General features: G+C 40.3%; 2 protein-coding genes across 4 annotated transcripts in view; both read left to right on the forward strand.

The window, feature by feature from the left end:
* The first annotated feature begins 1,476 nt into the window (after nucleotides 1-1,476).
* On the forward strand, nucleotides 1,477-9,142 carry LOC105382643 (homeobox protein onecut). 2 transcript variants are annotated; one of them, XM_011552561.3, is made up of 4 exons: nucleotides 1,477-2,247; nucleotides 6,196-6,240; nucleotides 6,533-6,639; nucleotides 6,890-9,142. In XM_011552561.3, exons 1-4 carry the CDS (start codon nucleotides 1,542-1,544, stop codon nucleotides 7,130-7,132), a joined length of 1,101 nt encoding a protein of 366 aa, XP_011550863.1. In that variant the 5' UTR covers nucleotides 1,477-1,541; the 3' UTR covers nucleotides 7,133-9,142. The 2 variants fall into 2 exon arrangements, with proteins under 2 accessions (XP_011550863.1, XP_011550864.1); XM_011552562.3 differs by having other exon boundaries at nucleotides 6,196-6,219.
* A 1,648-nt stretch (nucleotides 9,143-10,790) lies between these two features.
* Nucleotides 10,791-14,045, forward strand: part of LOC105386680 (potassium voltage-gated channel protein Shal) — a 72,557-nt gene continuing 69,302 nt past the window's right edge. For both annotated transcript variants that reach the window (XM_038110172.2, XM_038110173.2), the window contains exon 1: nucleotides 10,791-12,247. In XM_038110172.2, coding sequence (XP_037966100.1) covers nucleotides 11,133-12,247 — 1,115 coding nt within the window. In that variant the 5' untranslated portion in view covers nucleotides 10,791-11,132. The remainder of the gene's footprint in view (nucleotides 12,248-14,045) is intronic.

Below are 14,045 nucleotides of genomic sequence, written 5' to 3' on the forward strand. Positions count from 1 at the left end.
AACGCCTCACAGGACGTGGTATAGGGGCGCAGCCGGCTGGCTCAGGGTAAGGGCAAGGGACTTTTATCGATATCGATGTTTTGTTGTTGTCGACAATTTAATTTAAAGTATATGTATATGTCGTGGTAAGGCTAAGGTGGTAGTGCATACTGAATAACTGATAGGTCTCAAGGATTAGGAGATTCGTTATTTTTAAAGATATTTTTTTTTATTAGTTCTTGAAACTAAATAAATTCCCAAATACAAATTACAAATTATTTTTAACTTTTGTTACAAAGCGATTGATTCTTGTTTTGTGATGATTAACATTTTCTAACCATCACCTTTCCAATAAATATTATCTAGAGTATACACAGTCATGATAATTTTAAATTAGTGTAATAAAAACAGCCTATCACATAAAAAACAAACTTAAAATTACTTAACTTAGTGGGTATTACTTATGTCTAGACAGGTTTAACGTATTTAAAATATTGCGTTACCTTCATTTATTAATTAGAAAATAGTGAGAGCTTCTAAAGTCTGCTCAAGATCAATTTACTATCGATATCCTATGGATTACATCCCTAACTTCCCTTTGTGGTACGCGCCAGGTGTCGGGTCGCTATGGGTGCTACCGCTATCCTATTGTTATACACATACATTTACCTATAGCTACACTACATGTATATTGTAAAGTATAGAGTCAAATCTGTCTCCCGGAATATTTTTTACCGCTCAAACTTGTTTCGTCCAACGATAGGTGTTTTTTTTAAGAAACTCTTTGTTGGAATTCTGGTTCCTTTATTCTCGTAAAAGAGGTAATGTGTATGGGCTTTAATGGAAGGTATGAATGTATGGTAATGGGGGCAAGGTGGACCAGGAATGACTGATAGATATTGTTCTGCTATGGGTGAAAGTAAGGGTGATTGCAGATGGTACTTTCATTTGTAAGGTAATGAAGGGGCTCCGTGCGATATAATGTTTCTTTGTTAGATCAGAAAATACTGCTTTTTTATGGTATTCGGGAGCTGTCCGTAACTAGGTATAAATGAAAGCTGCGTAAGCATTCGTGCTTTACGTTCAATTTGAATTCGAATTTGGTTATAGTAAGTTACCAAGTGACAGTACGCCAAACGAGGGCAGAACCTTTACCGATTCATTACCACGATTCAAAAATTACAATAATGTCCTATAAATGCCATCCACTACGTTTTTTATCTAGACCACTCTATTGTAAGGTAATTCTAGAGCACCAGTGGAAACTAAACAACGGCAAAACGTTGGGAGCTCGAAGTGGAAATGCCGCGGGGTAGGTTAAGGGTGCATTTTAGTTTCAATGCGTCAGACAATTCTATAGGACATCCAACGTCAACGTAAAATCACACCAAGCCAGATAGGAATACGAATGAGAACAGTGCGACAGGATACGGCGGTTAGGCCGGTAGAAGCCGAAGGGTAGTAAACAGGGGTGTTTGCAGGGCGAGAGGGCAGACGAGGGGTGTGCGCGCGCAGGGCTCGGCCAGTCGCCCGCGCGACCCCGCCGCCGCCGGCCGCGCGCAATGGACGAGGTTCGAGCCCGCGACCGAGCGCCCCTCACCGTCATCGTGGCGCCGAGCAACGCGTCGCCGCCGCGGCTGTCCCCCGCGGACCTGCTGCCCGACGGGGACGCTGCCTTCCACCCGCTGTCTGCAGTCAACGGACGCCTCACGCCGCCCGGCCTCGAGCCCGCCTCCTACGCCACCCTCACGCCGCTGCTGCCGCTACCGCCCATCAGCACCGTCTCTGACAAGTTCGCCTACCACGCTGGGGGAACCTTCACCGTTATCCAACAACAGCAGTCCTACGCCTCTCTGTCTCCGGCCGCCTATAACGAACCTCTGTCACCACAGTCCGCGTACAGTCGGAGAAGCGTATCACCGAACTCCTTCGAGCGGAGGTCCCCCACGCCGCCGCTGCCCAGTCCAGGGTTAGATTTAAACGCTAGTCTGCTAGCGAGAGAGGAGCAGCAGCAAGCACAAAATGACTTGGAAGAGATTAATACGAAAGAGTTAGCGCAAAGGATAAGCGGGGAGTTGAAGAGGTATAGCATCCCTCAGGCGATATTTGCGCAAAGGGTGCTGTGTCGGTCTCAGGGCACGCTCAGTGACCTGCTGAGGAATCCGAAGCCCTGGTCGAAGCTCAAGTCCGGGAGAGAAACCTTCAGGAGAATGTGGAAATGGCTACAAGAACCCGAGTTTCAGAGAATGTCGGCGCTCAGACTAGCAGGTACGATGTTGCATTGCATGACTCTAAGTATTCTTTATTTTAATATCTGTAGTTCTTAGTTTTTTATACAGTCAGTATTTCGAGAAAGGTAAGTTTTTAAACGCATGTTATTCACAGATATAAGGTGTTGGTAAAACGGCGATAATAAAACGTGTTTCTTTTGTCACGTTAAAAGTTAACTTAGCTACTATGGTCGTCAAGCCAATGACTCAGCGTGTTTTCCTTCCCATCTCAGACTAGCCATTTCTTCTTCACTCAAACAGAGCTGTCAATCGTCACGGACAACTGTTTTTTTTAATCCAGTTGAGTTTACAAACATATCGACATTGTCAGCTGCGCTCCGTGCATCGATTCCGTACAATCGATGCGAGGTCAGCCCTGCTCGGTCGACGTGTTACGTCACTAGTGAGTTGGCTGTACATCGATCTGTTTGTATGGACGGTTTCACGCCGGAGTGGGTGTGAAGCGGTAGTGTAAGGCGTGTTAGGGGAAATAGGGACGTGAAGTCTGTGGACTCAATTTATATTTAAATATGATTATTCGTGGGTTTCGAAATCATAAGCTTCTATAACTAATTTTGATAATTTTCTAGGGGGGTAATAAACAATTATCTTCTAAGTAAATGTTACTTCGTGTAATGTTTTTCCTTGTTTACTAACTTTAAATAAAGTCGGTATATAATAATTATAGTAACTGTTGCAAATATTTTAAGTTCAGAAGCAGGTAATGTGGAGCAGATCCATGATTTTGAAAAGATGTGAGACGGTTAGTTGGGCAGATTAAAAATACAATGTTTTAGATGATTTCTTGTAACATTATAAAAAGGGTTTCAAACTAAGCACTTAAAACACAGTAGGTACCCACGGACTAGTAAATACTTCATTTGAAACAAACAATCAACTCTAGGACGTTTATACGGTACTGCTTTATGATTTGCATTATTAGAATTTGATGATCATTTGGTGGGTTGCACCATTTAACTTTAACTATTACAAACGTCAAATCTCTTGAAGATTGATCTCTTTCGTCAAGGGATTTGACGTTTATAATAGTTAAAGTTAAATGGTGCAACCCACCCTTAATTTTTTATCTGAAAAATATCCGTCACATTCTATCCCTTTACCAGTAGCGTCAGCTGCGTGCATCGATTTAGCGGAATCGATGCTGGGGTCAACTCACCGGTCGATCCGATGATGTCAGGTGTCCATCGATCCACCGGTACAGTTGATGGAATTATCCTGCGAGGTAGGGGAGCGATGGGTAGCGTATTTGTTGAAGGGTCGTTTCTTTTTGAAACGAGGGTGCGAGCTCTTTTGTCGTCGCTCGGGTTAGTAAGTGTAGGGTTGGTCGGTGCCATTTTATTTTGGCCTATTTTTTGAGTTGCTTTATATTTTTAAAATCATAATGGTCAAAATGCTCTACGGTTCTTTATAGGGCTCATTATTTAAATACTAAATTCTATAATAATGGTGTCTTCCTATATATATATATTTAGGATTTTAGTTCGAGTTTTTACATTGTTTTTTATAGCAAACAAATGATAATCATTAAACCGTACGTCTAGAATAGTATTTGAAAAGTAGCATTTAACTTTTGACAGAAAATGTATAGTACAGATGGCAGAAGAATATGTTAGATTTAACTTTGGCAACCCATGGTCGATGTACAGTATTCTTTCTGTAGGCCCTAGAGGTACCTACAGATGTATTTTCACCCCAATTCGTTCGGAAACCACGGCAGGGAAGCATTAGAGGCACATGGCGTGTCGCCCCGCGGTGACGTCACGCCCCGCCCCCTTCACCTCGCGTATCGATCGCCTCCCCCCCGCCCGCCGCTCAGACAGTCCTAGATTTACCGTATCTGTATGTTTTTACTTGGAATTCTTTCTCTGCTCAATTGTGAATCGATGCTTTCGGATTTAGTTGGGTATTTTAACTGGAATCGTTCTATTTTTGTATGGGATGAGTTTTTAGATATAGTTTGCTTATCAATTTATAGAGTTTTGGTCAATTTTGTAATCGATTTATTGGTTTTGGATAAGATTTTAGTTTCTACTACTTTTGGGAACCAATCTACGGTTAACTTGATTATACCTAGTTGTTTACTGTATTGTATCGTTACAATTCACTCGTAGTTCGATGTTATTTTTTGTATTCAAGCTCTTCACGGTTGCTTTTTTATCCATCTGTAGTTTTATTTTTATATCACTACAGTAGGTCATCTACGTTATGTTAACTCCAAAGAGACGCTAAATAAAAATCAAAAATAATTTTATAAAATTTTCAGATACGCCAAACCAGCAGCCTATGCATAAGGGCGACAATGTAAACAATATGCAGCAGAACTACTGCCCACCAAGGGAATACCAGAATGCCCCAGTACCCCAGCCATTACCCCAAGGTCCTGGCAATCTGGGGTACAATGGTCCCCCGTCCCATCATTGGGAGACGCCCTATGAGCCGGCCGGGGACGTATCTTGCTTGTGAGTCCTCCCGCCTCGATTTAGCTCCCGGATTCCACCATATTCCTATTGTCCTATTACCTACCCTTTTGTTCATTTTGTTGTTTATCAATTTTGGTATTGGTTCTAAATATAACTTGGATAGGTTTCATAAAAAAACTGAATTGGTTTTTACTAAGAATTAACGTGTCGGTTATCCATGACCAATCAAATCTATTAGGATGATATCATAGTATTTTTAAATAACAGTATAATCAAATGACTGATTTGTAGTATGTATTGATGTGAATTTAACACTATTTTCATTTCTATGTTTTTAAATTATTATTTTACATCCTTTTTACAATCCTTCCTTTTACCCATGGCTGCGTAGCAGTGGACTTGGTTTCTTATAGCTATTGCAATAAGATGTTTTATTGCTTGTCATAAAGGTAACATACACATAACATTATACACCTACACCAATATTCTGTATATCTACAATATTATGAGTGTTTTCAAATATTTATTTATAGAAGATGCTTCTAAAGCCTCTTACTTTGCGACTGAAAGTACGATGAATGGTTGATTTATCTTATTTTTTCTTTACAACTCATACAAATTAAATGTGTAAATTGTATAGATGATTTGCATACATAGATGTTTGTTACTTGGATAGGCAGTATAATTCTCTTCTTGTATTGGTTTCGATTTATATTCAACTTCTTTTAATTTTCCATACGATACTGAATATACTGCCTAGACAACACAAATAACTGTCTTAGTAACTGTTTTTTCTACATAATTTATTAGCGGTAAATGTATTTTGTTAGCTTTAAGAAGCCAAGATGTATGTTAGACTGCTACTGCTGCTCCCCATCCCTCCCTTTTTGTTTCGCCCCCAACGCCCGGGCTGCCATAGATTTGTTTCAATATGATTTTTAGGTGCCTGCGAGATTTCAGAACCCTTTATTAATGTTGTTTACATTGTCGCCAGGTATGCGTTTTTATATAATATACGTTTTATGTTTAGACTAGTTGGCTTCGAACGTTTGGAATAAACATTCATGATCATTTATTTGGGAGTCTTATTGATGTTGTTGAAATATCTTAATGAGATAATGGTTGTCATGAGTGATTGTTCATAAATGTTCATGTTCTTATGAGCCATTCGGATTTTCGATTGTAAATATTGATTGATAATTTTTTGAAGAAAATGAAAAAATATTATATTCCATAACATGATTTGAATGGCTAAGATCCCATGATAAAATTATTTTCATGGTCATTTTAAATGAACTAGAAGAGTCCATTGATTGTTCAAAAATGCTTTACTGACTGGGAGATGAAAAACATTACAATTAGTTGATGTTCGTCAATAGAAGCATGATCGTTGTCTATAGATTTTTAGGAAAATTACTTTGGCTGTCGTTGTTTGTTATAATTCTAGATTAAGTATGAGACCCTGGTATTGAAATTAACTAAACAGCATGTTTATTTTGTTACAGCGGCCCAGATACCACAGAGAGGCAGTGAGTATCACATAATAAACGGTACAAAATGAATTTGATGTTCTTTATTTTTATAATTTTGTTCTAGTTGCTTATTCTCCCTCTCAAATTTTACTTTAATCGTTCCACATGTTGTTTGTCTATTTCCCTTGTCTGTACCTTACAGCATGCATCTGTGACTCATTTTATAATGTTGAAAATCTGACTTAATTCTATCTATCATCTATCGATGTAGCTCTATGGTACAGAGTGCTTATAAATTTCTTACGTTTTTTTTGCCCGACATTTGTTGTTTATTAACTTACTAAAGAGTATTTTGTGGTGGTGTTTCCAGCCTGCAAGCGCAAGGAGGATTTGGGCTCGGATACTCTGCCTTCCCCGAAGAAGCCGCGTTTGGTTTTCACAGACCTCCAGCGGCGTACTCTACAGGCTATTTTTAAGGTAAATATTGTAATAATAGTAACACAGCCGATTCTGGAGAGAAATCTAAAATATTTAGGCAATATACAATGTGGACAATGTCGTTGGCTGCGGAAACATAACATGTTTTTTTTATATCACACCAACTATAATGCGTACGTAGAAGAAAAAATCGGTAAATCGCCTCGCGCTCCCCAACTCTCAATCTGATCACATTATTTCACAAGGCTTAAAAACCGAATCTTACAAATATATTTTCCTTCTATTCCAGGAAACCAAACGCCCCTCAAAAGAGATGCAAGTGACAATAGCGCGACAACTCGGCTTAGAGCCAACCACCGTTGGAAACTTCTTCATGAACGCCCGAAGGCGGTCCATGGACAAGTGGAAGGACGACGACGCCCCCTCCACCGACCTGGACATGACTGATGATGGACAGGACCTAGACCACGTGCCCAGTCTAGACTCAGCCGACTCCGACGAAGATCACGAGGATGATGACCATCTGTTGTGACGCCGCATGCCACAGCAACACTTGTTAGTACTATGAACGATTCTTGGAGTTGTCACCACCGAATTTGGTATTGGCGTTGTCGGCTGTTTTGTTGGACGGTCTGTGCCTCAAGCGAAGGTTGGGAAAGTAAATTTCGTGTTTTCTTCTGTCAACTGTGCGTTTTACGCATACAATGTGGCGCCTCTAGTGGAAACTGGAGTGAAACTTTTGTCAGAAAATATTCGGAGATGACAGAAGAAAATATAACGTTAATATTTTGGCAACTCATGTTTGAGGTATACTGTATTTTTTGTCGAGTTTTGTTCAAAAAGAGTTTTAAATATGACAGCTCTTTGTACATAGGGTTAGAGGACGATTTTAAAAGTTGATTTAGATGTGTTAGGTCATGTTAGGTGTCTTCTTTTCATAGCCACACTAACCTCTACGAAATTGCTCACTTTCGGAGTGAAATCTCGCCTTTTCTACGTTCGTATGACAACTTCAAGTGTTTAGTGTAAGTGTACAGTATTGCTAAGAGCTAATGCGGAAGTGGGTAGGGCTGGGTCGGACATACAGTATTCTATGATCTCTGCTTACACCAAACGTTTCTAGTCAAACGTATTCACATAGTTGCGTAATAATTTAAATTTAGTTGTAATTTTAGTATTAAAATTTGAATAAATTATTATTTATTTAATCGTTAGCGAGTAATAGCTAATAGTGCAGTCGTGTTCGTTAACATATCAACAGATTTTTTATTCAAAAATGTTAATTTGTTACTCGACAGGGCTGTACTGAAGTGACTTGTAATTTTTTATTGCAATTTCGATGACTTGTTGTTTTCTAGTATGAAATTGTACAATGTACTTTTTTACTAGAATACTGCCGATTTAATCGGCTTAGTAGTCGGTATTCCCTAAAATTTACGATTTATGTTTACTTTGGTGAACCTTAAATATCCATCATAAAGTAAAATAACACTTTATTTATGAACCAAAATCGTATTTTTTATGAAAAACCATCGTCAATCACTTAAATTCTTAGTTTAATTTTGTATTCTCTAGTCATGAGATCTCTAAGACATTCCATTTTTCGAGAAGGCATCGGAAGGACTTAGCAAACACAAGCGTAAGCAAAATCAAGCGTGATATTACGTAAATTAAAAGAATAATAACTAGATTTTAAATTACTTAAGGACAGCTTTTTAGCTGGTAAGAATACTAGTCCGAGTTGTGCAAACATATAGGATAAAAAACAATGATAGTCACTTTTTTACTGTTCCAATTAATTTAAACGCCATTTTGAATTTTCTATTGTTCACAAAATGGCGGCTTTGCAATGGAAAGCAAAGGTAACTTCCGTCTAAATTATTTAAAAACACTATTGTATCTTTTTCTTCTCTTGATTATTTCTTTTCCTTACAAAAATATTATTAATTTGTTGAAAATGTGTTTTGTAAGACTAAGTAATTGTTGCAATGTCTAACAATAATTCTAAAACTACATAATATCTAAAATAATTTTATTTGTTTTGCAATGTCACCGTAAGTCATTTATTTTAAGTTTGTATGTAGATACCAAAGATTTGAAAGTGTGCAATTCTTTCTTTACATTTTGTTTATTTTATCCAACTCAACGTAAAATGTGGATTTATATTAAGCCTAAATAGCTCAAAAACACAGTATTTTTCTGAGTTGCTAAGTTTTAATGTATAACCATATTGCAGACTTTATAACAGACATGAAGGATGAAGTGCCTATTCAATAACATAGTTAATTTAAACTGTAATTATTACCATAACTTTATTTCCTTTATTTATACCAATCCAGATGAATTACTATGATCGCGCACAAATACTTGATTATTCGTTTAAAAATGCTTACATTTGAATCAGTTAATTAATTAAACTTACAAACCAATACATTTTAACAACATTTTATTCAAAAATATCATTATTTGTGTATAGTGCGCTTTCAACTGTACATAGTACGTGAGTATGATGTAAGATTAAATGTACGTTTTACAAAAATTATTGGTTTTGTTTCATTTTCATAATTATTAGCCCGCCTTCATATACATAATAATAATATGTGGGAGCACACACCCATCCAAACTAGGCCGAGCCTGTAATATGGGTAACGGAAAGCTGATATATCTACACAGATTCATAGATAAATATATACATATTAACACCTAAAACTCGACTACAAATATCAGTCTTTAAACAAATACACTCACGGGCAATGAAAAGATTCCACTCAGAAAAGCACCAAATTTCTCCTAAACGAAGAAGGCTAGCTTAATGATGCCTTCTGCAACATTGAAGTACATTTAACAGAGCTTCAGGATATTGCCAACAAAATACGGTATTATTATGTTTATATTTTAAATTAAATGTTTGAAAAAATTGGGGTCGTCCGGTGTCGGGATTTCTTGAATGGAACTGTTTCATTGCCCGTGAGTGTATTAACACCCAAAACTCGAGTACAAATATCAATATAATATATTACTTAGACAATAAAGTTCAGTTCTGAAATAACCATAATCAGGGTCTTATTTTAACAAATTAATATGAAGGAAAGGAAGCTTTCGCATTCGTAGCTTTATAAAATTATGGTTCAAGCTTTTTATTTTACAGTGCCATCTGGTGGTAATCATCGCAACTACTTCGTAAGTACCTTGGTGCGAGCTTTGAAAGCCTTTTGGCTACGCACTACGGCTACGGGCCACGTGCTTGCTACAACTTTCGTAGCGCGTAGCAAACGTGTAGCAAAATTAAACCTCCTGTATCTTTTTCACTCGCAAGTCCCAATATAAAAATGTCAACATGAAATTTACATTACTTGAATTGCGCCCTGTATGTGGTAGAAAGTCAATTCACTTGTATTACAGTGTGCCAGGTTCGAAGTCAGGTTGATTTAGCTACTGCTGGAGATAGGCCTATTACAAAGAGCGCCATAATACTCTTTCAACCTTCATCTCCCATGAATCAGTAATCTATGAAATTCTAATGGCTGCACTCACTATTCGTTGTATTTGAACTTATATTATTGTGCTGTAGTCTTTAGCTTGAAGTCAAGTTGATCAACAAACTGCTGGACATAGAACCCTCATAATGACCATAATACTTAGTATATTTTTTTTACCAGTTATGTTTATCGTAGTTTACGTAAAATTATACAATTTTGAAACAGTTAACTCGTAAGAGAGGAATCTCCAAATAAATATATTTTTGTCATGCAAATTTAAAGCCAGCAGAAAAAGATAAAGTAAGGTTGTTTATAGTTCAGGCAGGTCCTTGAATTATACATTTACTTGAGAATAGTAATAATAAAAAGCGAAAAGGCTATAAAATAAACAAGCTTCTTTAAAAAAACGCCCCGTCTGTTTGACCGTTACATTTGCGAATAGCCGCGCAATGTTCTTAAAAAATAAATGCGGCCGAGGGCTGTTTTCAGATCTTTTCAGCAGGTCCACTGAAAGCCTTTTAAAAAAAACCTCTTTAAAGCCGTGAAAATATACAAAAGGTCACCAAAGCTTAAAGGCGGCAGAGAGAGATGGAGGATATGGCGACGGGTGGTGGGGGAAAGGGACGGGCGTATGAAAATCAATTTATTAGAGAGTGACGTCACGGGCCGCGCACGCGCGTTGCGGCGCCTCCCGGGAGCGAGTTGCCAGCGCGCCCCCGCCCCGCAGTCACAGGGAAAATGTTGCCGAGACACAATGACCCAACCATGCGAAATCAGTGGTAAATTTAACCACGGGTGAACATAGATTGAGTTATAAATAAAATAGTGCACCGCCAGCAATAAATCCAATACCTATCAAACTCCCATGCCGATTAAAAACACAGAACAAAAACCCGACCGTCCCATTTGCTCGTGAAACGCGCTATTCGCACCAGCCGCAGCAGACAACACCGGACCATCTGGGCGGGACAGAAATAGCCTCGCGGCGGGGGGGCGGCTCCTCGCGGCGGGGGGGGCGGCAGTCTCGCGGCAACCGCCGGCGCGGACACCGGCATGGCGTCCGTGGCTGCCTGGCTGCCGTTCGCCCGCGCCGCCGCCATCGGCTGGGTGCCCATCGCCACGCACCCGCTGCCGCCGCCGCCCGTGCCCAAGGACCGCCGTCGCGCCGAGGACGAGAAGCTACTCATCAACGTGTCCGGCCGCCGCTTCGAGACCTGGCGCAACACGCTCGAAAAGTACCCCGATTCCCTCCTCGGATCCACCGAGAGAGAGTTCTTCTACGACGAGGACTCCAGGGAGTACTTCTTCGACCGGGACCCGGATATCTTCCGACACATACTAAACTACTACCGCACCGGCAAGCTCCACTACCCCAAGCACGAGTGTCTCACGGGCTACGATGAGGAGCTTGCCTTCTTCGGCATTCTTCCAGATGTCATTGGGGACTGTTGTTACGAGGACTACAGAGATAGGAAGCGGGAGAATGCCGAGCGTCTCATGGATGACAAGCTCAGCGAGGCAGGCGACCAGTCGCTGCCGCAGCTCACGGATCTGCGCCAGAAAATGTGGCGCGCGTTCGAGAACCCGCACACGTCCACGGCGGCTCTGGTGTTCTACTACGTGACGGGGTTCTTCATCGCCGTGTCGGTGATGGCCAACGTGGTGGAGACGGTCCCGTGCGGGCACCGGCCGGGCCGCGCCGGCACGCTGCCGTGCGGGGAGCGGTACAAGATCGTGTTCTTCTGCCTGGACACGGCGTGCGTGATGATCTTCACGGCGGAGTACCTGCTGCGGCTGTTCGCGGCGCCGGACCGCTGCAAGTTCGTGCGCTCCGTCATGTCCATCATCGACGTGGTGGCCATCCTGCCCTACTACATCGGGCTGGGCATCACGGACAACGACGACGTGTCGGGCGCCTTCGTGACCCTCAGAGTGTTCCGGGTGTTCCGCATCTTCAAGTTCTCGCGACACTCGCAGGGACTCCGCATCCTCGGCTACACGCTCAAGTCATGCGCCAGCGAGCTGGGTTTCCTGGTGTTCTCGCTGGCGATGGCCATCATCATCTTCGCCACCGTCATGTTCTACGCGGAGAAGAACGAGCAGGACACCAACTTCACATCCATTCCGGCCGCCTTCTGGTACACCATCGTCACCATGACGACGCTCGGGTGAGTACTGTTGTTGTTCCCTCGTGGTGCGTGGGCGGCGTGTCAACAAGGCGCGTGCACCGCTGACACCTGTCGGCGGCATTAAAAATTGACGCGGGATAATAACTGTCATGGCGGCAACGAGATTTCGCCCCTATAAAAGCTTTAGCCCCTGAATTATTGATGCTGATGGCGCAATTTAATTTCCTTTTCATTTTGTGAAATAACGTCCGAGCGGCGGCGCTCTCGTAAAGATTTTTCGGATCATTGAGTTTTTTTCGTATAAAGTCGGGCGTTTATGGAGATCGCCTCTTGTGGAAGTTTTGATTAGTCTTTCAGAAGTTGGCTAGTAAGTACAGTTGTTGTTTCGAGTGCGTACTTCTTCCGGCAATGTGGATGATTCTTTATGTACATTGCGCTGCATTATAAATGATGCGCACGCAATAAGTTCTCATTTGTATAGCTTTAGATACAATTTCTTCCCGTTAACTTAAGACAAGCACAGCAAAAAATAGTTGAATAAGTTCCTATATTGCGAGCCAAGCGAAAAGGTAATGCTTAATGCTTTAAATACTAGAATTTCTAGATAGCCTTTCGACAGAGTAAAAAAATGATTCAAAAGAAACTGAATAATTACGAGATCGTTAAAACTAGCAGCCTTTATAATCTATGCCCAATGCCGTAACCTACTATGTATGTCTGTTATAGTATCCGCTTGTCTTTGTAAAGAACTCGAGCTCACGACCAGTATCTAATAGGCTATTTCAGGTTAATATACGTTTAACTAGACACAATGATTGCCAATGCGAAGAAAATTTAATTATAACACGTGATAAAATATTAACTGACGACCGAATGGCGTAGTGGTTAGTGACCCTGACTACTGAGCCGATGGTCCCGGGTTCGATTCCCGGCTGGGGCAGATATTTGTTTAAACACAGATATTTGTTCTCGGGTCTTGGATGTGCCCGTAAAATGGCAATAGGCCCGCCCCCTATTACATTGGGACTAACATAACACTCTGGCGAAAAGTGGGTGCAGCAATGCACCTCTGCCTACCCCGCAAGGGAGTACATTAGTACAAGGCGTGAGTGCTTGTGTAAATATTAACTTTTATACCAGCAGTGGTCACAATATCAAATATGGCAATAGAGTAGAGGTATAATTTATATTGTTTCCACGATTTATTTAAGTACCTAGTTCAAACATGTAAAAATCACCCATGTGTATTTAAAAAAATATTTTATTTATTTAGTTAGTTAGTAAAGATTACGTATTATTAGCGTATTAACTCTCTTAAATATTCACGTTTCTTCTTATGAAGCATGTCTTGATAAAATACTAGTACTAGTATACTTTTTTTTTGTTTTTTTTTATTATTGGTACTTTTTCAAACTATAATAATCAATAAATTGGAATAAACCAGATGCCAAAAATATGACAAATATTCCACAACAAAAAAAAAGTGATTTATGTCGAGTTGTCTGCATGAAAATTTCATTCAACTTGTTTTATTTTATTGTAAATATTCGATTCGTCACAAAAATTACGATAATGTCCGTCAATCAACAAAGGCTTCGCAGGTTTATTTACGGCCGGCATTAAAAGCCTACATCAGGCGAATTCGATAACATTTTATATTTATTGTCCTCGGGTTTACCCGTTAAATGTAAGTGGAAATAACGTGAGTCGTGACTATGCTGAACGTTAATTATATGCTCCCAATTAATTTTACCACATTTCATCATCACAACCCATCATGCATGTCCCCACTGCGGGGGCACGGGTCTGATTCTAACAAAGGAAGGGTTTAGTCCTA

Source organism: Plutella xylostella, chromosome 27, assembly GCF_932276165.1.
Source record: "Plutella xylostella chromosome 27, ilPluXylo3.1, whole genome shotgun sequence".
Classification (NCBI taxonomy): Eukaryota; Metazoa; Arthropoda; class Insecta; order Lepidoptera; family Plutellidae; genus Plutella; species Plutella xylostella.